At 37.1% G+C, this 26,251-nt stretch overlaps 1 protein-coding gene across 5 annotated transcripts; it reads left to right on the forward strand.

Annotated features, from left to right (window-relative positions):
• Window positions 1-1,668: 1,668 nt before the first annotated feature.
• ehbp1l1b (EH domain binding protein 1-like 1b) lies at window positions 1,669-26,035 on the forward strand. Of its 5 annotated transcripts, XM_052566555.1 has the most exons (30): window positions 1,669-2,199; window positions 6,070-6,127; window positions 6,351-6,446; window positions 6,613-6,666; window positions 6,853-7,034; window positions 7,755-7,894; window positions 8,297-8,371; window positions 9,722-9,988; window positions 11,257-11,418; window positions 11,646-11,801; window positions 12,570-12,893; window positions 13,334-13,393; window positions 13,509-13,680; window positions 14,172-14,852; window positions 15,268-15,672; window positions 15,942-16,367; window positions 17,006-17,386; window positions 17,704-18,432; window positions 19,349-20,605; window positions 21,327-21,567; window positions 21,690-21,862; window positions 22,455-22,503; window positions 22,599-23,156; window positions 23,243-23,312; window positions 23,400-23,449; window positions 24,180-24,300; window positions 24,399-24,498; window positions 24,570-24,643; window positions 24,758-24,872; window positions 24,956-26,035. In XM_052566555.1, the coding sequence occupies exons 1-30, from the start codon at window positions 2,096-2,098 to the stop codon at window positions 25,041-25,043; spliced, it is 7,368 nt and encodes a 2,455-aa protein (XP_052422515.1). In that variant the 5' UTR covers window positions 1,669-2,095; the 3' UTR covers window positions 25,044-26,035. The 5 variants fall into 5 exon arrangements, with proteins under 5 accessions (XP_052422515.1, XP_052422516.1, XP_052422517.1 ...); XM_052566556.1 differs by lacking the exon at window positions 9,722-9,988; XM_052566557.1 differs by lacking the exons at window positions 9,722-9,988; window positions 11,257-11,418; window positions 11,646-11,801; window positions 12,570-12,893 and having other exon boundaries at window positions 1,670-2,199; window positions 8,240-8,371.
• Window positions 26,036-26,251: the final 216 nt, after the last annotated feature.

The raw sequence follows: 26,251 nt of genomic DNA on the forward strand, positions 1-26,251 counted from the left end.
CTGGAGTAAGATATTTTTCAAAAGTCCCTTTGCTCACCAAGGCTGCATTAATTTGATTAAAATACAGTGTAAACAGTAATATTGTAAAACATTATTACAATTTTAAATATTTTTTGTATTTTTCTGTATTTAAAAACATTTTTTATTCCTATGACTGCAAAAGCTGATTTTCAACACACTCACTCCACTCTTCAGTGTCGCATGATCCTTCAGAAATCATTCTAAAATGCAGATTTTCTGCTCAAGAAAGATTTGTTATTATATGTACTTCATCATCATGTTTTTCAGTAATAAATGAGGCTCTTGTTTTCTATGCTTTGTGTACCCTGAGGTGATGTGGCACGTCTTTAATAAGGATGAGGCATTTCTTGATCCACCTAGTGAGTAAGCATGTATTACAAGTGAGCTCATGTCTTACCCGGATACAAACTCTGCCTGTGATATCCAGTGAAGGGAGGGGCCTTATTTGGAAACTCATAGTCATAACCACAAATCACTGTTTCCCAGTCGAGTTAAGTCTGTTTGTAAGTTTAACATGAACAATTTGCACACCTGAAATTAGACTGCAAACTGTATTCAACAAATCCTGAAACAAACCACTGCTAGTTAGTTCCACACATCAATAAACACCTTTGCTGAGCTTTTCTGAAATGCCTTATGAGGTACAATATATAACATCAAAGGGCATTTTTATTTAAAAAAAAAAAATTATATTTAATGTATTTGAATATACGTTATATTATGTTTTTTATATATGATTATAATGGGGTTAGCGGTAAGAGGCAACAGCAGACAGGAAGAGGTTAGAGGAATATGACTAAGGGGTCACCGATTTGGATTATAGGTCATCAGTTGAGCCAAACGTTTGTACTCCCCCATAACCCACACAAGTGGCACCACTCCATCCATCCCTCCAGCTGCTTCTGTCCATTTATCCCTCGCTCTCAGCCATCTGAAATAGATCCTGTGTAACTTGAAAAATCCCCTTGCCAATGTCCACTAAAAATAATCGCTGTGATCAAGGACTGGACTGCCCCGCGTTACTGCTCCAGAACATTATGTTGATAAATGCACTGAACACAGGACCCAAGCTCTGAAGGTGCATAGTATTTTAGTTTGAAGCATTTTCTTGTTGCACAAAACTCTATGGAAGTCAATAGAACCATATGTTTAAAGAAGATTACGTTTATCAGATTGTCATTGCAACCTTAATATGAATATAATTATAAATATAAATATAAGATAAATATATTCATACCTTTGGATTATTTTGTTCTAGAGTCACATTTTACTAATTTTTATTGGGCAAATCCAGCATTTAGATTTCACCTACTTTTGCAAACCCATCAAAGAGCGTTTATTTCAGAATGCCACCTTCTGGTCAAAAGTTATTAGCAACTGTATTGCAAATAATTCCCCAATAATTGAGCTTGTTTTAAGCTGCTTTCTCCAAAATTGAACTTTTTAACTCTATCTGTAATTTTGCAACCAAAATATGTTAATTATTTTGATGCATAATTATAAAGTGCATCCTCCTTTGACCCTAGCTGACTAGATGTAACCCCTGACCTGTCATGTCAACTGTACCTTTAGTACTGTACTGAATACAGTGAGGGAGGTTGCATACTGCTGCATCATAGACGTGTTTGCATAACCCTTCCCACCTACAGTACTCTTGCACTTCTACATCCACTTTCATCAGTTCACTGTCAGACAGCTGCTTTTTAGAAGCATTTCGTATCGCGTGAAGCTCCATAACAGAAAACCAATTAAGTCTACAGATTCTTTACGCACAAATGTTGTTGATTTTTGCACCAAGGCAACTAATGGCAGTACACGGGGATTCTCTCGCTGGGGTGTGTAACGTGATGCAGTAGTTTCCGTAAATGGTCTTTACTCGAAGGCGACAGTTCGGTGGTACTGAGCCGCATGAGGTGCAGCTCGTGCTCCTCAGCAGGAACATTTCACTTCACGAGCCACTTGACAGCCATCTATTTGAGGACTTTTTACTTTTTGTCCACTGGCGGGACTGTAAAAACACAATTTCCATGCGCCTGACTTCATTCGCGGATAGTACTGCATTTTCTACAGAAGAATGACTTCAGTGTGGAAAAGATTACAAAGAGTTGGCAAAAAGGCCACTAAATTTCAGTTCGTGGCTTCGTATCAAGAACTTGTTCTGGAATGTACAAAGAAATGGTAAGTTATGATTTCTTTTCCGTTATAGCGCGTGTGCTTCCTAAATACGCAGTGCTGAAGGGCGGTTCTTCTGACTGAAACAGCACCATGCGCACACACTCTATCTTATTTTATTGTTGCGCTGTTTTTGTAAATGATTGTGAATAGAACAATTAACGCAGCTGTCGATTTTAGTGATGTAGCCTATTTGAAATATAGTGGAGAACGTTGACAGTAATCGCCCACCCCATCCACTTCCGCCTCCATCACTCGTGCTGTCAACACTGAAGATATTACGAACATCCATCATACTCACCTAAGCTGAATTAAGTGCTGCTGCTTCATTTGAGTTTATTTCGCCGACTCCTATAAACTGTTTATTGTGTCGACGGCATCTATATAATGTTTCAGTGTTTTAAACTGGGTGGTATTGCTTTTCCTTTCTGTTTAGGTGTTGTCATTGTTCGGTTATGTTTTATTCATGTATTATATGTGAGAGCTTTAAAACGAGCATTACTCATGACTTCACCCTTAAAAAGCCAGGGACATGACATACTTCATAAAATATTTTACTGCTGTTTTTTAACACGTTACAAGTCAAATTATGTTTTATGCAATATATTTGATTTGTTTTCAATTTCGATTTCATTCTTCCTTCTAAAAGTTCATACTTGTGAAGTATACAGTATAATACTTGTTAAGATGAGAGAATTTAGTAATTGAATTACTGCTGTCTCTGACTAGAGACGCTCTGTCCTGGCTCTTGATCAAGAGACAGCTGTTGACACTAACGGAGTGTTTCTTTCCTCTCATTCATTACTGACACGTGCCTTTATCTATCTGTCCTTATCTCTGATCAAAGACAGCATGATTGGATTTGAGAAAGATGTTGTTTTCCAATCAAACAAAATACATTGCAGTTATGTAGTGACAGACAGTATGAGACAATATAAGATACAGAATACCCACTATTCACAGTGTACACACAATATACACAATAATATACATATTTCACAGTGCACAAGGGCGCTTACGTTAAACTGAAAGTTTTCATCATTTTGGTGAAATTGACTATTGGCATTATTCTCTGAACAAGTCATGGCCTGGTAAATGAAGCAACCCTTCGTTATGCAATGGCTTGTAGGAGAAACTGAAACGCTCATAGTCATTTTTTCCTAATGTTTAACACTATCTGAGATTTATCTCCATCATAGACAGCCTGCATCATTTTACTGGTGATTATTTACTGATGGCATTCTTTGTTATTTAATACTAACACATATTTAACCTTTCAACATTGTTGTTGGAAAGAAAGGTTAGGTTAATAGTAAACCTGAGCAGTTGTAATTGTTGTTATCACCTAATGAGCTTTCCGGCTGACGTGGAAAGTCCTAGATTCTCTTGCAACACTATGAGGAAAGAACGTCCTGTATCTTTGCCACAGCTTCATAATTTCTTTTGCTGACCTATACATGTGTATTGCAGTATGACTTTTTAAAAGCAATAGAGCAGTTAGAGTGTTTCAAAAGGAGAATTGAATAAAAGAACGTCAGATCTTGCGCGAATCATCTTGTGAGATGATTTACAGTACAGCTGTGATTTTCATATACTGCCAGTGGGTCAAAGTCTGTTGATGTTATGCCATAGCTGAGAAGGGTGTGAGCTTCAGATATAAGACAGCTGAAAGATGACACAACGGTTGAGCTTCTGATGGGGTAATATAACTTGAACTGTGCGTGAGCATGTGTGTTTATCTGTGACATGTGTTTCACGTGTCAAAGTGACATGAAAAAGAAGAACTGCATTTTAGAAAGAAAATTAAAGAAAAAGGACTGAAAAAGGACTAATTTTCCAGCCAGGCCGGCAGTCTATTTTTACGTCCATCCGTGCTCTACCCATGGCCCTCTCTTCTCCCCCAATTTATCCTTTTAGACCCTTCTGCCCTGTTGCTATTACTAGCTGTAACTTGAGTAAGAGCTGGGTCTTGCTTCTCTTTGTGCAGCGGTTCATGCTGCCGCTGACATACATATTAAGCTTACCTTTGCAAACGTGAGTGTGAACATCACTGAAGGACTATGACGTTTATGTATGGGTCCCATTTATTAAGAATAATTTTAATGTGTTTAAAGGGATACTATTTAATGTTCTCCATTAAACATGTTTGACTTTCTTTTATGAAATGAAGTAGAAATCATGCACTGGCCATGAGTTTCCATGCAATTAGAATGAACAGGGGCTTTAAAAAGGAACCAAAAGCACCATAAAAGTATGATAAAAGTGTTTCATGTGATGTGATTCATATACTATATTCCAAATGTTCTGAAGCTATGTAATAGCTTTGTGTGATGAACAGAGTGAATCATAATTTTGTGTTTCATGTAGAAAATGGAACATCATGAGAGAGTTAATACACCACTGTTTGAAAGTCGGTTATGTTTTAAGTATTAGTGTTATTTCAGTTAATTTTTTGAATACTTTTGTTAAGCAAGGATGCATTAAATTGCTAAAAAGTGACACTAAAGATGTTTATAATGTTACAAAAGGTTTGTCTTTCAAATAAATGCTGGTCATTTGAACTCCTGAAATAATTCTCATGGTTTCCACGAAAATATGAAGCTGTTTTTAACTGTGAATATGAACCTGTTCAGCTGTGAATATATTATGAAATGTTTCTTGAGCATCAAATCAGAATATTGAATGATTTTCTGCAAAAAAAAAAAAACACTTTTAAAATGTATTAAAATAGAAAACATTTAATTAAAATTGTAATAATATTTAGCAATATTACTGTTTTTACAGTATTTGGATTAAATGCATCTTTGGTCAGCATAAGAGATTATACATTAAAAAATGTATATACCCCCAAACTTTTATATATAATGTAAAAATAGTTTTTTGTTTCCTTCACTGTTTGTGTAAACTTAATGACAGCTTTTATATCACAAAATAATAAGCTGGCATTATTAAATGTGAACAGCTGTTTGTAAACACAGTGAGACTTAGTGGTTTGGAGATCAGAGACCAACACCCCTTGTGCTGTGAGCCAAACTTAGCTTGGTCACGTGACCCTGCTGAGTTTCCTCCAATTCTTAATGCAGCGAGCATGACATTGACTGAACAGCTCAGAAGTGTACAATGGGCTCACTTTAACAATTCACTATTAAAGGGCAAGTTTATTTAGGAACCAAATGCATACATGTAAATTGCAAACCTGGTACAAGTCATTTCCATTTATTTGTTTTAAGCTGCACGTTGATTTGCATTTTTGTTGGGTATGTCATCATAATGTCCTTTATATCAGATATAACACTTGTCTAGGTCTGTATGGTGGTGTGCCCACAATAAACAGACAGGAACTCTTTTAAACGTTGTTTATTTAATGTTTTTACATAGCATAGGTAGCAATTCATGGCAGGAAAAGTAATAGATTCCATATGTTCCAGTACAAGACAAATTAAAACTTGGTTATCATGCAAGACAGAAAGTTTCTCAATCGATCATTTGAGCTTGTGTACTTGTTTGTGAACAAGAAGTTTCTTTAGTTTGGATGTGTCTTGTATGCAAGGCCTTGCATCATGTGCTCTTGCTTTGTGTGGGGATTGGAACAGTTGGCAGCATTTATTGATTCCTTTCTGCCTTGGGGTAAAACTGGGAGACAAGATCACAAGATCTGTTACACTGCCTGTAGCTTTTTGGAGACACACACCAGAAAAGCCACAGTGGCTCTTTCAAGATCAGTTTGTATAGGCTTTATATTTATATCCAGATATTTTAAGCACACACAGATAGAGTTACTGTAGATGTCTTCATCAATAGTAATTAAAGGACCAAGCATATCATTGAACTTGTAAGTTCCCACTCAACTAACTCTCTTTGTAAATAATTTTATAGGCAACCAGACAAACTGAGAGTGGTGTGGACACGGAGGAACAGACGCATTTGTTCGAAGGTAACTGTCAAATAAAATATTTGGACTAATATTATTTTAGATTCATTAATGTTTTAATTAATTAATCAAAATTTCCCCCCAGATAATTTTCAGAAAATTATTTGCAAGTGTTTGAAAGCTAGTGATTAAATGATCATGTAAAACAAAATGTTATTTACAATGATTACAACTGCTGTACAATATGTATTATTATGACTGACATTATTTTTTATTTTCTCATCAGCTTCATTCATGGCAGCCAGGCATCAAGAACCCCTACAGGGGAATGGTGGTGTGGCCTGTACCTGAGAATGTAGACATTTCCGTCACACTCTACAGGGTAGGACATCTGTCACAGTTAATTTTTATCTATACAATATATAGAGTATATTCCATTAATTAAATATATATATGCAATAATCAGCTTGTTAAGAATAAATGCGTGACTGATAGATGCTGAACTATAATTTTTGTCAGTAAATTTTAATCATGGTTTTGTTTGACAGGACCCACATGCGGATGAGTTCGAAGACAAAGAGTGGACATTTTTCATAGAAAATGTGAGTTTATTCAAATCATGGTGAAATTTCTTTGAATGTTTTTATTAATAATATATATATGATTTATGTGAAACAATTCTTCAATTATTTGAAATTATTTTACTGTAGGAAATGAAATAAAAAAAACACAATGTGTTATTCTACTAGTTAAATTAAACTTCATTGACCTTCTCTGATGTTCTACAGGAGACAGCAAAGGGCAGTCGGAAAGTTCTGGCGTCTGTGGACTTGAACTTGAAGAAGTTTGCCAGTGCCACACACTCACAGACGGACCTGATGCTCAAAATGAAGCCTCTGTCGGTTAAGGTGGTGGAGGCCACGCTGAAGCTCTCCTTATCCTGTGTGTTCCTCAAGGAGGGGAAAGCTACGTGAGTCATCTACATGGAGCTCTTTTTCAAGAAGTTATTGCACTTTTCAAGTGGTGTTTGATAATGTAGATTTAATCATTGATTAATGTAATTGTGACTGCACCGAAACTTGATTACAGTTACAAATATTTGGAGTGCACTGTGCATTTTGAATCTAAAAAGAGAAGTGGCTGCCTCTCCGTTCAGGGGTTTGCTGTTCAACACTGCCGAGGGTTTCTTCCCTGACATCTTCAGGTCAAGAAGCAGAGCAGAATGTTCCAAAACAATACAGCGAACTCTCAAATCACAGCCTGAGCATCTAAAATAATTCCATGTGAGCTTTTGAGCATAATTGTAGAGCATTAGAATAAAGTAATACAATATAATTATATGTCTAATTTCCATTAGAACATCTATCAAATAACCTGTTAATAAGCCTCTAAAACTATACATGTATTGATTTAAATAAAACCAACAGCCCATAATGGTTGGTACAATACCATTTATCATCCAGAAATAAAAACACAGGATTATAATAAGGTAACAGAAGTCTCAATCTCAGACATTTACTGTAGGTGTCACCTGCGCATGAAAAGGGAAAACATATCAGAGTCTGGCAAGCTTACTATGGCTGACTGACTGGGAATGAAGACACATACATTACTCACACTGTAAAGTTTTCAAAGCATTTTTAATGAAGTCGTGTACATGTACCTCTTGACAAATTATTTTCCTCCATAGGGACGAGGACATGCAAAGTCTTGCCAGTCTGATGAGTGTAAAGCCAACGGATATTGGGAACCTAGATGACTTTAATGAGAGTGATGAAGAAGAGGATAAAAGATCTAGCACCGGTGTTAATCTCAGTACTGCAGTACCAGGTATTTAAAAAATAAATCTGGGATTCAAGGTCAAATTTATACTTGGAAATAAACTTTTAGGATTCTGAGAAATCCAAAACATCAAAGAAGAATACATATTTTAGAATCTGAACTATTGTCATGCTGATTATTTGGAATGAAAACTTGAAGAGTTAAACATTGTAAAGCGTTATACAAATGCTAAAGAGTACTGTAAAAGCATATTCAGTGGTCTCAGATTTTATGAGCCACTGTATAGATAAAACACATTACTGTATTCTTTATCCTGCATCCTTATTCCTCTGTCCACTTACACAGGACTTGCATGAATCACTAATGATGCATGTTTCTTTTATCTAACTACAGTAACCCTTACTTCCTCACATGCTACAACTTCTCCTTCTCTCTTTCTCTCACTGTCAGCACCCCATCTTCCTCTTCGACCAACACACTCCCATGAAAAGAGACCTGCATCTCTAAAGATCCCTTCAGCAATAGGTAACAGAAACCTTTACCTGTGTTCTTTTGCAAATTCCTTCTTTAAAGTCTTTTCATTTTAATCACAGCACTGATCATTTTCATATCTTTTTACTTCCTATGAATCCACATTCGATTAATTATTTCCATTAAATGACGTCTTACTAAAATGTTTCAGTATTATGGATTTTCACTGATGTGGTTTTGTTGCATATGATTATCACATTCATCCTTTGTCCTGCATTGCTTTGACTTGCATTTCATCATGAATTTCATTGAGCTATTAAATTATAATTTAAAGGGAGTAGCTTACCCCTCCAAAAATCATTATTTCTCACCCTTATGTTATTTTTCCTGGAACACAAATGGAATTTTACAATTGTAAAATTTTCCTAACAAAACATAGTGGCCAGTAGGATTGTAAATATTTCAGTTCTGAAAACAATTCCGTTACGATTCTTTAATTCATGTCAAATCTGAAATTGGGTTTCAATTCGATTTAATTAGATTATTTTAGAACAATGCATAATTTTTACTGTACTATGTCACTGGAGTGACAATTTCCATAACTTAAATAACATCAAAGTAATGCTTCTGGCTTTACATTCACATTCTCTAAACTAAAGTAATTAAAGTACACTTCCGTGTTGAAGAACATATTTTATTCAGCAAGAGTGCATTTATTTTGGAACACAGTACAATTAGCATAGCACAGTAAACTATTTCTATAAAAATATTATTGCACTACTGATTACTTTGGATAGAATACATTCTTTAACAAAACTAATGCACAATCATCCAACTGTATTTATTATCACTGTTCTGACGTTGCTGGTGTTCATAATGTACATATAATCCCTACATTCATTCCTATTTATGTTCTATACATACTCTGCTTAATACTGTATATAGCAACTCCACTGTACATTCAGTATATCATAGCTTCCCTTACTCTGCACTTGTATGTATATGAAACACTATATTCTTGCACTTCTGGTTAGATGGTAACTGTATTTCATTAGCTCTGTACTGAAACGCTACATAATGACAATAAAGTTCAATCTAATTCAATTCAATTCTTGAAAATATGTATCACAAATTACAGAAAAATATTAAACAGCACCACTTTTTTGACTGTTTTCCCCTTTAGTGTTACACAGAAAAATAACAGCATACAAGTTTGGAATAAAATGGGGGTGAGAAAATAATGATTTGTGTTTTTTTTTTTGGGGGGGGGGGGGGTGAGTGGGTGAACCTTTTAATGTCTTTTATGAAGTTGCAACCTCTTTCTCTTTTGCTTCATCCCTTTCCCTCTGCTCTTTCTTTCTTTTGCTGTCCTGCTTCCACCATTTTTCACCATCTTAACCTCAGTCAGTGGTAAGGACAGGCCTGCTGGTGGTGTCCTCTCATACCAGGTGCCTGGCACTGTTCATAACCCTGACCTGACATCACGTCCACCATTACCCACCCCACCCAGTCCAACCCCTCGCACCATGCCCTCACCCGCCCGCTCCAGACCACCACGTCCACCACCTATTTCCCAGCCTCAGGCTCCACCTGACTCACACACAGAGCAAAATGCTTCTGGTTTGCTCCCTCCAGCATTGCCCAAAGTCTTCCTGCCATCCCCAGGCTCAGGTATTACAGATAGACTTAAATTAAACCGCTGGAATCAGCAATATCATTTGGTACCTAGGTTGCATTCCTACAGTTATTTGTATAAACGGTCATATTGCTTCTGTGGCAACTGTGTGCACAGCCTTCAAATAGAGGTTTGAGTTCCTCTTTTCTAATACAATCACAATCTAAGCTACACTACCATTAAAATGTTTATGGTCAGAGAGATAATTTCAAAGAAATTAATTCATTTTATTCAGCAAGATGCATTTAATTGATCAAAAATAATAGTTATGACTTTTATAATGTTACAAAATATTTTTATTTCTATACATCAAAGAATTCTATATCATAGTTTCTTCAAAAATATTAGCAGCACAGCTGTTTTCAATATTAATAAGAAATGTTTCTTGAGCAGCAAATCAGCAAATTAGAATGCTTTGCCATCACAGAAATTTTTTTAATTTTATTCAAAATATGCAATTAGAAAACAGTTATTTTAAATTGTCTAAATATTTCTACATTTTAATTAAATGCAGTGTTGGTGAGCATAGACTTGGGACATATTTAGAAACATAAAAAAATTATTCTTGACCCCAAACTTTTGAAAGGTAGTGTTTACTTTAGCATGTTGTTTACTTTAGCATGTTGTTAGTCTTCCTTTTCTTTAAAGCCCTACCCTAATGGTAACTGTTTCACTTGAAATGTGATGTCACTTGACGGAAGTGATGTCATTTCCACATTTACTGGTGCTAGTCTGTGATTTTATCTGTATTTTTCTCTCACCACCCAATAGCAAAGTTCTGGCTAAACGAACTACTGTTTTTTTGACAAACACAAGGGATGTGGTTCTGATTTCATTCCCATCTGAGTCATCACCTCTGTGTTTACATTGAGGATTTGGCGAAAATGTTGTTTTGAAAATCTCTTTGATCAGATGAAGTGCTGTAGGGCTGTTGTGTGGGTATGTGGCGTAAAACAAATTCTTTCCGAAAATTGAGAACTGAAAATCACTATGGCCACAGACAAATTGCAAAGTCTGAAGTGTGATAACCGCATTTAAGAAGACCAGAGAAGAGTGACAGTCATATTTAGCTGCAGTGTGAATTCACTGCCATGCACATGGATGATTTTTTTCACAGAAGGTCCATGCAAATATTATTTTACAAACCTCACCCAGGCAAACAATTACCATTGTTAAAGTGCTTATGGATCTATGTATTTCTCAACAAAGCCTGAACTACTTGTCTAGTTTCTCTGTCTATTTTTCCTTCTGTGATTGTGTCCAGCTCCTATGTCCTTTCAAAGAAGACTGTCAGGCTCCGAGGCCCCTCTGGAGGGTCCCGTGACCCCTGACTATCCTCTGCTCAAACTCCCTCAGACTTCTCCTTCCTCTCCTTCTGATCCCTTCCTCTCTCACTCTCCCTCTCCTCCCACTGTGCTCCTGAAAGGTACAGATTAATGATTCCTAAACATTTAAAGATTACATGCAATTCAGTGTATGTTTCTTAAAATTCTAATAGGAACGGTATGTTGACTCTTTAAGATTGCTTTTGGAGAAGTCAGATTCATTTCCTCTTAACCACTGTCTCTCTTGTTCTCACTTTTGCTGCATCTCTGACTAATCTTCTTTCACATGGTCTGCGTCCTTTTTGGTGTCATTGCATTTCTGTCTCAGATTCTTTTGGAGCACCTCGCACCAATGTTTTTAAGCCCAAGATTGTCCCCAGTACTCGTCCTGTATCCCCCACTCCTGTCCCTCTGCTCGAGCCCAAAACGTCTTCCCTCTCTCTCTCTGACACACTTAAGAGTCCATCTGCTGGCACTGTGCCAGGTATTGAGAAATCCTCCAGACTGCATGTAAACAGCAGAAGCAGCAGTACTAAAGTACAGTCCCGCTTTCTAAAGACTGGTCAGAAATCATACAAATTAAAAAATGAAAGCATTTATTTTTTAACATTAAGAAAAACTCATCTGCAAAAAATGATTAAAAACTAAAAATAATTAGCTTTAGTGTGATACAATAGAGAAGCCAATTATTAAATGTTTCAAACAATCATTTCATTTGGTCTTTTTACAGTTTGTCTGGTTAATATTACATGATATCATATAGTAATATTTTTATTAAATAGTATTAGGCTGCCTTTATATTTTAGAAAGGGTCCCTCGCAAGGGGATCATCATATTTGGTTGTCTTTGAAAATGTTGGAAAGCCCCTGCTCTGATGTTAAGATCTATATTTGCACCAAATTTTAAAAACTTCACAATACATATTTCAGACTGAACCTCTAACGCTTGATCAAGTAATGCCTGTTAATGTATCTAATATTCTAAAAACTTCCTGTTTTGCTTCTTTTAGATATATTAGTGCTGTCAAATGATTAATTGCAATTAATCGCATTCAAAATAAAAAAAATTGTTTACGTAATATATGTGTTTACCGTGTATATTTACTATACACACACATACAGTATGTTTTTAGAAAATATTTACATCTATATAAATATATTAATATAATTTATATGTAAATGTATTTAATATATAAACATACCATATGTTTCTGAAATATATACATGCATGTGTGCATGTCTTTCCCTCACAGTATCTACACAGCTAAATGAACAGACGATGGATGTTTCTACATCTCCCTTCTTCAGTGTCCCTCTAAATGAATCTCTGACCCATGTTCCTTTGCTGAGCAGACCGGATCTTGAAGCTCTGTGCGAAACATCTTGCACTTCTAGTCAACTCCCCAAGCCACCTCTACCTCCCTCTGTCCCTGTCTCTTACCCCATTAGCAAACCTCTACCTGCCTCTTTTACCCCAGCAGCTGACTCTTCCTCTAGCTCTGCTCTTGCACTGTCAACCACTGATGCCAACACAGCTGCTCCCTGCTGTTCAACTCAATCTTCTTCTACTCGCTCAGGTATTAACTGCCTATTAAAAGATGCAGTAATAATAACTAATGTGATTGGTGATAGGTCTAAGAGTTATGGTGTATTGGGAGACTTATTTTGCGATGACATCACATCTGTAATTAATAGGTTGTGTCGTAACTATCAACCACTTCAGTTGACTAGATTATGTAGACTATATACAGTATTAGACTATATTTTGTTATTTGCTTTAATTTTCGTCAGTCATGTCGTGCTGGATAGTCCCACCCACAGGGAACTCTCATTGGTCCAAAATCTCTCTCCAGATATTACTGCTTATTTGCATAAACCTCTATGACAACCTCGGTCACTCGTGTCATTTCAGATTAAAAATTGTCTTTAAAAATGAAATTAACAATCAAAACAGAATAAAACCCATTATACATTAATAAAAATGATATACAATTATTGTATATTTACTGTTTTTCAGAGATACCCAGGGAGCTCAACACACTTACAGAGGAGGATCAAACAAACCCGTTTCTACAAGGTGAATATTTAAGTATTCTTTACTTGTGTCATTGATGAAGTAAATGAGCTGAAAATAATTGAGAGTAGAATAGATTAAGACTCATTTTAATTCAGTTTGCGTTTATGGTCAACAGATATACTTGCTGAAGATCTAAAGAACTCAGAGCCCAAAACAGAGCAGCATCGTTCTTCTCGAACTGTCTGCAGCATTAGCATTGCTAATCAACAATCTCCTTCCTCCCTACGTCAACCTGAAACCATCAGCACTGAAAGAAAAGAGTTCAAACCTGCCACGGCTGTAAAAAGGTGAGCACTTAAAAATGATTAGTTGTTCTGGCATCAAGCATGCTACACTAACATCAATTACTATTATCATTAAATTAAAAAAAATAATATCACCTCTGCAGTCTGATTTGCAGAGGTGTAATCAGCATTTAGTACATTGTTTGTTTCTGTATGAAAGTGTTTTGGACACAAATCCAAATATAACATATTTAATAAGAAAAACGGTTCCTTAATAACAACAGGGAAATGCATGGCCTTGTGATAAGCCTATTTTAAACAGACCATGACATTTGCCTGCACCAGCTGTCAGTTTACACTGTGCAAATGTTTAAACTCTTTATTGCTTTCCCTCACCACTTCAGTTCTGCATCTATCTTGTTTGTCCTGTTTCCTCGCCACTAACATCGCTCTCTCTAAGGAAATGCTGCATCCAATCTTGCCAAAAACTGCCGTGCTTTGGCATCTCACCCCATTTTTTGCCACCTTTGACACCAAGTATCTTTGTCTCCCAGTCTTGGGCCTAAGTCATCTGGAGTACAGCCTGTGGAAGCTCCCAGATCTGAGGAACTGGACATTGGGACTGTCCCTCCTCCACACCCATTCTCAGCTCCAGCAACAACAGCTTCCTCATCAGTAGTTTCTACTCATATGAAGAAAAATCAAGCTTTTATTGCAGAGAAACCGCCACTGGCTGAGGAAGAGGCAGATTTTAAAGTGGCCGATTTCGATAAAGTGATCATAACTTCTCAAGATGTTACTGTTGGCGAACACCCTGACAAAGAGCCACTTAAAACTGACATTGAACAGCCAATGCAGTCTAGCCTGGTTCAAACCGATGACGACTTACTAAAGCAACCAAAAAACACAAAAATTGAATTAGCAGGGGAAATTTCTCCAAAAGAGGAACAGAACATACAGAACGTGAAGGGTGCTTTGCTTGGTGCCAACCTCAACAAGTCAGATGAGGACAAGATAATCAAGAAATTAGCCTCAACTGTGGTTACCCCTACAGATCACAGTATCCCCAACATTTTATCCAGCTCATCACCTCTAAAGCAAGAACCTATAGATCTTCCAAGGGAAAAAAGCCAAGTGGGGGTGGAAGAAGTCCTTAAATCTAAATCCAACAGTAGTTTGACAGAGAAACAGTCCCATAAGGATCATCTGGACAAGACTTTAACTATCCAGGAAAGGTGAGTGTGCTGCCCTCGTGGTACTATTACACTCCCAAACTGTGGCAAACTGGAACTATTCTCTCTTTGGTCACTTCCTGTTTCACTAAACCCTTATCTGTCTTCTAATGGAATTCATTTGAATACTTAGCCACATAAAACTCACCCTGGCGTCATGAACAGTTCTAGATAACACATTTTTAGAGATAACACGTATAAAATATACTAACTCGCCTCAGTATGAATAGATAGTTATATCTTCTTCCCCGACCAATAAATTGCACTTCTGTGGAATTACATCATCAACATCATTCTCCAGGAAAAAAATTGTAGTGGAGCTTCCTAAAGTTTTTACTAAATACTAAATTATTTTCATTTCTTTATCTGTAACAATTTTCTTCCTGTCTCATTCTTCTCTTTCCTGTCATTCTCTTAGTCAAAATGAAATGGCCTTCATTCCACTTGAAAGGCCTAGCGTTAGCCTCAAAGCGGGTTCCCCTCAAATATCAGATCTGCCCAAAGAGCTTCCTCCCATTCATCCCCAACCCCTGGAGCCCAAAGTCCTTAAATGCATCTCAGAACAAACTCCAGCAGTCAGTCAACCAGCAAAACCAGAGCTGATTGTGAAGGAGTCAGACAACACAGTGTTAACGCAGAAGAGTGTGGAGATCCACTCACTTGGCCAAGAAGAACTGCCAATCTGGGGTTCTCTGGAAGCGAAAGTAACAGATAAGGAGGATGAAGCAAGAAATGAAGAAATAAATAAGCACAAAACACCTGACAAGATGCCAAAAGAAGAAAATAAAGCTGAAATGTCCTCAAAAAAATCTTTAGAAGCAGGGTAAGAGCTAGTTGGTTTCAAATGTGCTTGCATGCTTGCACATCTCATACAATCAAGTGTGTTAAAATGGTCTTTCGGTGGTTTTGTACGCTCTCATGTGTCAATAAGAGAGCGAGGTTCAACCAGTCATACTTGATGATTTGAATATAAACTTGGCTTCAAATGCATACCAGTGTTATAGTAGGCAAATGTATGTGGATAAAGGTTCGTTAATGTTTGATCGAAACAAGGTAAGTAAAATGTGACAAACCTTATTCCTTACCTCACAGCAAAGAAAAAGCTGTTATTCAAGTCAAGGATGCTGAAAATCGCAGTTTAAATGAACCAGATTCCCAACAGCCGATACTCTCCATTGTCCTTAAACCAAAACAAGCTGTGACTATCAAGGAGAAGAAAAAAGAAGCTGTTAAAGTTAGTATACCGGTCCGTATGAAGCCTCCACTTCCTGTGATCTCCCCTGCTGTTACTGTAACGGAAAAGGACAAAAGAACATCAGTGCATCTGGAGGAAATTTGCCCTCTGACTCCCAGCCTGTCTCTGGATACAGAGTCTGATGGAAGTGATTTAAAGAAAAAAGTCACGATTGAGGAAGAGAGTGTGTTATGGGCTGCAGTAGAGGAGAAAACAAAAGAAAAAAGTGATGAAGGTGTTAGCATGGGCAAGTTGATACCAGAAAAAGAGGTTCTGGATAGGGGGTAAGTGCATGAGGTTTGTTGACCTCACTGCATGGACTTTTGTGTGGACTTCAGACTATCTGGGCTTGCATGGTTTTGTCCAAATCTACACCACTGTTCAAAACTTTGGGGTCTGTAAGATTTTTTGGAAGAAAGACGAAGGAAATACATTAATTCAGCAAGGAAGTATTACATTGATCAAAAGAGACAGTAAAGACATTTATGATGTTACAAAAAATATATTTCACAGAAATGCCGTTCTTTTGAACTTTCTTGTCATCAAAACATAATGATTTCAACAAAATATTAAGCAGCACAACTGTTTTCAACATTGATAACAAAAAGAAATGTTTATACAGCACCACATCAGCAGATTAGAATGATTTATGAGGGATTTCACAATGATCAAATAAATGAACATAAGAGAACATTTTATATTTAAAAATCTTACCAATCCCAAACATTTGATCAATTGTGTATATTGATATTTTTGTATATTTTAACATTCCAAAACATTTTTTTTTTACTGAGTTTCTAATGCATCTCTATTAGAGGCTAAAGTAAACATCTGTTGTACTTGCTGGGAGTTGAGATGTTAGCGAGAGAACATTGATTTCCAAAGAATATTTTTGTCACTTACACTTTTTGGTCCATGGCAGCCAACATGGACAAAAAACATCAGAAACCAAGCCTAAGGAGCAAGGGGATTCCTTTACCTTGTCTCATTTCCACAACAAACTACATAAAAATCCCAACAAAGAAAGCCAGAGGGAAGACAGTAAAATGAAGACCAATAAAGACAAAGATTCAGATGATAAGATGCTGCAAACTGGCAATGAGACTATTTGGGCAACTGAAGCTGGACCTAAAGAAGACCAGAAGACTGTCAGTGTCTGTTTAGAAACCAAGCTTGGCCTTGAGCTTGATGTAGGAACAGACAGAAACGTGGACACCTGCATACAGGAACATGACTCAGTTTCTAACCAGGAAGAGGTATCTGTAGGCTTCATACGGGGGATTTTCGGTGTTCTGTATAAAGGGTAAGTGTGGGATGATTCTGAGGCTTGCACAGAGCTTCTCTTGCCATGGCATCTGCATGGCTATAATTTTGTTTTCCTGAAAAACTGAAAGGTTGTTATTTGGTGTGATTGTGCATTTGCAAGGAAGCTTTTGCATCCCCACTTATGGTGTCCTGTAGTGATGAGAAGCTTAGCTTAAGTAGGAGCTTGCCAGTTGGATTGAATACTTGCTGGTGATTCAAAAAGGAGGTCACATCAAAAAAAGCCCTTTTGCAAATGGAAAGAATTTGTTTTATCATGATGTAATGTAATCATATTTAAATGTCCTCATTCTGTAGTTATGAGACCATGACATCGATACTACAGCAGCCAAGCACAACAGAAGCAGATGTTCAAGATGACACAATTTTGGATGATCACGATGGATCTGTGGTTGAAATTCTCCCTCCCGAGGCCTTCTCTGACACCAAAATTGAGCATACAAGTGACGATGAGCTTCAGGAATCAATAATCCAGGATTTGTTACCTTCTGGCGAGTTGCAGATAGATATTCAAACCTCTGAGCCTGTAGCCATGAGCCTAGTAGAGTGTTTGAAACTGGCAGCCAGAGAAACTCAGAGCGGATCTATGAATTTCAAGACCCAAGATAAAGGAAGCCCTCCTATACAGAAAGCAGCAAATGAACAAACCCAAATACTGACACCAATAAGAAATGACAAATGCATGATGGTGGAATTCAAGTCTGAGAGTGTGCTATCAAATGAAGAGAAGAATGAAGAGCCGTTCTTACCTCTGGAGGAAGAAGAAGACATTACTGCTAAGAAAGAGGTGCAAAACCTTAGCACTCTGGAAACAGATGGTCTGGTGACTAAGGTATTCTTAGAGGAAATAAAAATGCATGAAAGCCCAAAAATAAATGTACATGAAGGACTTCTGCCTGGCAAGATAACAGCAGCAGATTTAAGGCCCATGGCAGAGTCGGAGGGTTCACAGGAGGAGCTGGAATTTGAAGTGGGTCAGGAAGACTTAGGAACAGTGTGGTCTGCTGAGCTATATATGGATGGAGGGTAAGCGCATGGGACGTCACCTCTGCCTGCACTGCCTCTCAATTTTATGACCATCTTTACACGAACGGCTTGATTTTGGCGATGTTCCGTCTGGCTTACTTTTGAGCATTCTAGGCTATGCATTACGTTATTTGTATGTGTGTGACAAGGACTGGATGAGTCTGCATTTGACATCAAGCCGTGCATTTAATGTGTCCTGTTTCCTATGGTCAGCCTGTTGAAAAACAGGACAACTAGACTTCTAAGTGATGGGACACAATACTAATCAAAAGTTTGGGGTCAAGTAAGACAATTAGTATTTATTAGTACTTTTAATCAGCAAAGATAAATTAAATTGGTCAAAATAAAGGGTCAAGGTAGTTATGACGTTACAAACAAAATGTCTCTTGATCGCCAAATCAGCATATGTGATTTATATTTTGAAGGGTCTTGTGACACTGAAGACTAGAGTAATGATGCTGAAAATTCAGCTTTCCCATCACAGTAATAAATTGCATTTACCTATATATTTATGATCAAATAAATGCAGCCTTGTGACTAAATGTGTTAAATGTTGCAAAATCATACCAAACCCAAATATTTGAGAGGTAGTGTGTGTGTAATATGAGCATGAAACAAATTGTGTTGGTTCCTATTGTATTGATTCTGGGCTCTCTGTGGTTTTTCAAAAAGGACCAAACAGCACCTTCGCAGCTTTTTTTTGTCTATTTTGCAACTGCTGCTGCAAGCTTGCAAAAATTGTTAGCAGAAAACATGGTGACTGTGGGCTAATGCTGCTGTTTGTATCCCAGAGCTGGAACTGATTGTGCCATTTTCACTTGATTGCATTTTACCGAAAAAGCTTTGCACGCTATAATTACCCAGTTGGAAAAGTGCAACATTTTGATCTCATGTTCTGGTGTTCCATTTCTCATAGACCAGAGGAATCCTCAATACCGCCAATATCACCAAGCGATTTCACAGCCATTCAAAAACCGGAATCACCTCAGACTGCCTTTCCACCAGAATCTGGGTCTATATTAAAAGACACTACACCATCGGAAACTATTTCCAAACCTTTTAGCAAAGTTCTCCCTTCATGTCAAGACAAGAGTATGCAGTCACCCCCACCAGTGCCTTTACAGGAAGTCGGCCCTGATGCCATCAATCAAAATAGTAGCTCTGCAGCTGCTAAAAGGCACGTGGTTCCACAATGCGATGAACAAGGAACCACTCCTTCACATTTAACTATAGAGACAGCAGCTGTAAAGACTGTTGAGGTATGCAAAGATGGTGCAAATGAGACAAGTGAGAACAACTTGTCACCACTAGAGGGAGACAATACCACAACTATGTGTACAAACAACACTTCAAAACTTGAGATGGAAAACGAGAGCAACCCAGTTATCACCAAGGCATCAGAAATTATTATTGTGGCAGCCACAGAAAGACCGAAAGATATAAATGTAGATGAGAACATTGTTTCCGGGAAGGACATTTCTCCAAGGAGCTCAGTGGTCCCGTGGCCATTTCCTTCTCCTAAACTCGAAAGCCACCGTGAGCCCTCAAAGAGTACAGAAAGTTCCAGTCTAAAGGAGGATGACGTCTCGGAGGAGAGCGTTCTGTTAGCAAAGATTCGTCAGATGGTTGAAGAAGAGACGACACAGCCGCCAGCTCCTGCTCCACGCACTAAAAAACGTTTGATCCCCTGCAAGTCTGATTTCGAACTTCCTCCATCTCCTCCCATGCAAGTAAAGTCTAGCATGAAACCCCCTGGGGATGAGATGAGGCCAAATTTAGGTCAGACTGAGATTACAAAAACACTCGGACCTCCACCATCAGTGATTTTTTCAGAGCAGATTGATGAGAAGATTGATATCAGTCAGTCTCAGACTCCCTCTGTGCCACTGGAGAGCTTTAAGATAGATGATAACCACAGAGAAGCCAATGCTAGAAATGCTGTTTTAATTGATAATGTCCAGTTAAACAAGCATGAACAAAATATTCAGCTGGAATGTATGGGAGCTGAAAGGGAGTGCCCAGATACACCAGCTGTTAAGCCCACAAACCAGACAGAGAACACACAAACAGAAGCTGAAACTGAGAACAAGGAAGAATCAGAATTAAGTATTGATAGAAGTGAAGAGGCTCAAATAGAGCAGGATAAACCACCATCTCCAGTGCCTGATGAATTGTAAGTCCGAGTGGGGTGAAATGTCTAAAATTCAGTTCATTTTGCCATATTATATTTTTTGACTTGAAGTCTGGAATGTCATCTACAGCTTTAAAGTTTGATTCCTAAAGTTTTACACCTCTGTGCACAAATTACACTACCGTTCAAAAGTTTAGGGTTGGTAAGATTTATTCATGTTTTCCTGTCATGGCTAAGCTGGAGTTTTTAGCAGCCATTACTCCAATCTTTCTAATATGCTGATTTGTTGATCAAGAAACATTTCTTATTATTATAAATGCCAAATACATTTGTGCTGCTGGAAACTGTGGTATGTTTATTTTCTTTCAGGATTTTTTTTATGAATATGATTTGGGATGTTTACTTTGAATGTCAATTTGGATCAATTTAATGCATCCTAATGCTGAATAAAAGTATTAATGTCTTTAAAATCTTAATGTATATGTAATGTCTTACAACTTCTGAGCAGTAGTGTAATAACATTGTGTATAGTAGTATTTGCATGTCTTTTCATTAACCTCAAATCAACCCAAAACATCCTAAGCATTGCAGAACGGGAAGCCCTAGCATAACTATTTCATTTTCGCTTTAACACTGAATTTGACATTTAAATTCAAAAAATGTCATGTGAAACAAAATTAATGATGAGAAATTGTTTATTTATAATAATGGCAAAATTTGTAAGTCATGTCAGCATGTCTAACAGTTTCTGTCCTTTTGATAGGTCTGGTCATACTCAGGAAAAGGAGTCCTCTGATGTAACCCCAGAGACTAAAGAGAGCGAGACGCCATCTAGGAGCCCAGGCACCATGCAGGTTAATGGCCAGACTACTGCAGACTCATCCCATGTGATTGTTCCTCCAATGCGCAGTAAAAAGAAAATAATTCCACCACCAATGGACCTTTCAATAGTAAAAGCAATGGACGAATCCATTAAAGAGGGTTCTGCAGTGCCTGGATGGGATGTATGTGGAATTTGTCTTATATATAAAGTACCTGTTAAAACGTAGACTGTATCTTAATGGTGTCTAACACTTAATGCTGTCTATCACTCATTTTGTTGGTCTTTCCATTTGTGACTATACAGTTTGCCAGTCCACTGCCCAGTCCTGGTTTGGTGACCTCCAGTCAGTCCTTGCTGGAGTGGTGTAAAGAGATCACTAAAAACTATAAGGGAGTAAAAATCACAAACTTCAGCACCTCTTGGCGTAACGGTCTGGCATTCTGTGCCATCTTACATTACTTCCACCCTAAGATAATGTGAGTTTCTGATGTATTTCATCCATTCCTAGCTCAAATCAAACTCATTGTTTTTAGTAGTATTCAATTTATGTTCACAAGACTTATAAAATTATGATTTGCTTCAAATAAAAAAAAAAAAAATCAGTGATACACATTGTATCTGCACCATATCATTTAATGACTAATATTTTAATTTACAGAAATTGGTTGATATTAGATATTTAATTGTTCATGCTCATTTGCAAATTTTTTGTTTAATTTACCTCTACCATCACTCTTCTAAAAGCTTTATTTTAATTAAACAGTTAAATGTAGTATTTAGCAAAATTGAAAAAAAAAAATATTTAGCACAATTGAAAAAAAAAATTTAAATGATTGTTCATACTTTAAAATATTATGTTGTGATACCTAAATAAACTTAAAATAATTGCAAAAAATAAATCAAGTAATAGCATTTTATTCATATACGTTTATTTAGACATCATTTAGAATTTCAGTATTGTATATTTATAGCTTATTATTGTTCATAATATGATAATTATTTCTGAAATAATTGGAATTAAACCTAAAATAAATATTTGTTATTGTGTATTTACTTGTTGTTTTTCAGTGACTTTGATGCATTGGAGCCTCACAACATAAAGCAAAATAACAAAGCTGTAAGTATGGTTTAAGCAGATGTTCCACATAAAGTCATTTTTTAACTATAAACTATCAAATCATTTGTGCTACCCATTTTTTGCTTCTCTTTTAGGCTTTCGACGGGTTTGCATCACTGGGAATCTCTCGTCTGCTGGAGCCCTCAGACATGGTGCTTCTCTCTGTGCCAGATCGTTTGATAGTCATGACATACTTGTGCCAAATCCGTGCACACTTCACTGGGCAGGAGCTGAGTGTGTTACAGATAGAGCAGAACAACAGTCAGTCCAGCTATGCAGTAGCCAGGCCAAACCAAGGGCCGGATGTACAAGCAGCAGCCAAATTCTGTGCAGAGAGGCTCCAAGTTGGAGCACTGTCAGGAGACAGTAACAGGAAGGACTCACTGGGAGAGGAGGGAACTGACACTGTGGGTAAGCCAAACGGAGCTCTTGTTCCTCCACCTCGGACTAAACGTGCAGGAAAGGTGGAAGAGATGGGCAGTAAGGAGACAGAGAGAGGAGCGCAGACTCCTGTGGCCCCGCCACGATCAAACTCAGTGGCTTCCAAATCAGGATTTGGCCACATACGAGATGCGGATCTGGTGAAGAAACGGCGGTCGTACCTGAAGAGTGAATCCATGGATGAGACTGATTCCAAGGAGCAGCCAAAGGAGGTCAAAGACATCAAATTTGCCCTTTCCTTGCATTTATGTGTGTTAATATATGATCTAATTGTCTTTTCTCTACTAACCTACAACAGTCAGATAAAGGTGAGCTGACAGCTGAAGGAACTAATGGCTCGACAACTGCCAGAGAAAGTGCTGAAACTGGTAACCTTCCTCAACAGCTTCCTAATATCAAAAAAATGATTGAATTTGGAAAATTGAATTTTTTTTTGCAATTTAATGTGTTTGCAGAACTTCAGGAAGCAAAACAAGATGTTAAATCAGCAGATAATGAGACAATGGTCAGTATGCCCTCAGTATTTGAGACAACTGGAGTGTTTTGTCTTTCATCAAGTGTAATTTTTGAATAAACTTCAAAGAAAATAAATTAAAACAAAATTTGCCAATTTGCACGTCAACTAAGAAAATATCTTTCTGAGTTTACAATAATCATCATAATTCTCTAATTCTGGGGCCAGATTTGCGAAACATTCTTAAGAATAGAAAAAAAATTACCCTGTTGTCTAATTTAAGATTAAGGTTAGGGTTAATATTTTTTTATTCCCGAAAACATATCTTAGCATTTCATGTTGTCATCAATGTCATCAATGAAACTTTGCCTATACGCGTCAAATAACACCAAAGCTTGTCATTTTCTCCTTAATAAAAAAAGGAATTCAGAATCCAGAATTTCCAGAATTGCAAAAACATTCTTAAGAGGTACTTCATCCTTAAAAAGAATATTCAGAATCCGGCCCCTGACTTGCAAGCTCTTACCATCCCATGTTTAATTTCCTTGTTTTTGTAAATCTTTTAGTTAAATCAAGCCTGTCCTTTCCTCTCCTCCCTATTATATTTGTTCTTCATTATCTGTCTCTGTCTTATCAATGTTGGTCTTTTTATTGTCTGTATCTGGCTCTATCCATCTCTACTACACTCAAACTTCATTCCTTTTCACCGTCTTTTCCTTTCTTTGTCTGTATTGTTCTTGTCTGGTTTCATGTATGTCTCCCTGTGGTACTTCCTGGCCAGTGTCTGCAGGATACCAATCAGTATGTGTTGAGTGAACTTCATGCCCTGGAAACCGAACAGAAGCACATAGACAGAAGAGCTGCAGTTGTGGAGAAAAGTCTCAGAAAGCTCATGGAGACCGGTAAGAAGAACACTCATATAGAGGGAAGGAGAGAATGAAGCTGATCTCAGATTAACTCTTGAAATACAGCGTGATATACCGCATCATCTCTTTAACAGGAAGTGATAAAGTCGAAGAAGAGAAGCTGATTCAGGAATGGTTCACGCTGGTCAATAAGAAGAATGCTCTGATCAGGAGACAAGACCATCTGGAGCTGCTGTATGTATTGATGTGTAAGACACAATCAGTGCACACTGTCAGCCGCATCATTCATGATGTTATCCTTGCAGGCAAGAAGAGCAAGATTTAGAAAGAAGATTTGAGCTGCTAACTCGAGAGCTCAGAGCCATGATGGCTACTGAAGGTAAGCCGTGCAATCTGTTAATAAGTATTTTTATTAAAGTAGTACCTTGAGCAGCCATGAAGCAACGATGAACATAGTCAAATATTCAGTTATCTGACATATTTCATCCATCAGAATGGCAGAAAACTAAGGCCCAACAGCACAGAGAACAACTACTGCTACAGGAACTGGTGTCACTGGTCAACAAGCGGGACGAGCTGGTCAGAGACATGGATGCAAAAGAGAGAGGGTGAGTCTAGTCAACATGTGCGTTTTGTTGCACTGGAAATGAAACTTTACATACTCATGCACTGAATGTGTTTGTATGTGCAGGGCTTTGGAGGAGGATGAGAGACTGGAGAGAGGGCTGGAGGCAAGACGTAGAAAATACAGCAATAAGGAAAAGTGTGTTCTTCAATAAAGAATCTCAAATTTTTATGAGAGCTGTGGCTCACTGCACCAGAGCCGATCCTAAATGACTTGGACTACACCAGGACATTAGTGTGCCTTGTTCTAACTTTCAAAGACATTTGGCTTAAACGTGAAGCCCTTCCTCAAAACATCTTAAAGATCTCAGCGACATCTCAGTGGGATACAAATCATGTCCAGTTTAGATCAGACAAGTTATTCATTGAAAGTTTGCACAATGTTTTGAAGGTTTTCCCAGGTTTCACTGGTCGAGAGTTTAGTATTTTAAGCAATATTACTTTAAAACTTACAACCTGAAAGAAGGTCTTTATTGTTTTATTGGACAATAAACAAACAGCCTTCACACACCTGAATGGTTGCAAACAGTTGAACTGAAATCAAGAAATAATAAGAAAAGGGAAGAATCCTGCACAATGCTGTAGGTTGCAAGAAATCCAATATTTATTGATACTTCTGTCCCACAACAAGTCAGGATTTTTTTTTTTTTTTCTGAAACAAATAAAACTGCTCAATAAATATTTCTTACAATCTGATCAGGCAAGTAGGGTTTTCTCTCCTTCGTAATGTTTGTCATTTTGACTTGCGCCAAAGTTTTTCTGTTTTTACATTATTTATTTAAATGCGTTGTTTCCTGGTATGCCAAAATGTCTCTGTTGGGCTGTTGTCTTGTATTATCTGCAAATTATGTTTCATCAGACAATATATTTCTCCAAATGAATGTATTCATAAAGTTCTTTTGCATTGCAGTGCCTTTAGAGGTTTAATACCTTTTGAAAAGGGGCTTTTTATATAAAATGAAGCCATTCTGTATTTTTCTGTTTTAAACCTTAAAAGCTAATTCAAAATGAAAAATATTTAAGGATTGTTTTATAGATATATAAAAAAGTATTTTCTCCATATGTACTCTTTTTGATATTTAAATGTTATTCATTCCTATTTTAAGATTTAGGATGTTTTATTCAATAAAGTTTGATGCTGTTTGAATTTCTGTTTAATCTGTTTTTTTTTCTACCTAAAACTTGATGAGAGTAAACACACATATGCACACATTTAATTCGATTATATTGTAAATAAAAAATATAAAGTGTAATATTATATTATATATAAGCCACACATTAACCTCAAGCAACCACATTTGAGCCTTGGTCGTTTGTCTTAAGGGGCAAACACTACACAATATCATCATATTTTATAATTGCA

The sequence above is a fragment of the Carassius gibelio genome, chromosome B10 (assembly GCF_023724105.1).
Source record: "Carassius gibelio isolate Cgi1373 ecotype wild population from Czech Republic chromosome B10, carGib1.2-hapl.c, whole genome shotgun sequence".
NCBI lineage: Eukaryota > Metazoa > Chordata > Actinopteri > Cypriniformes > Cyprinidae > Carassius > Carassius gibelio.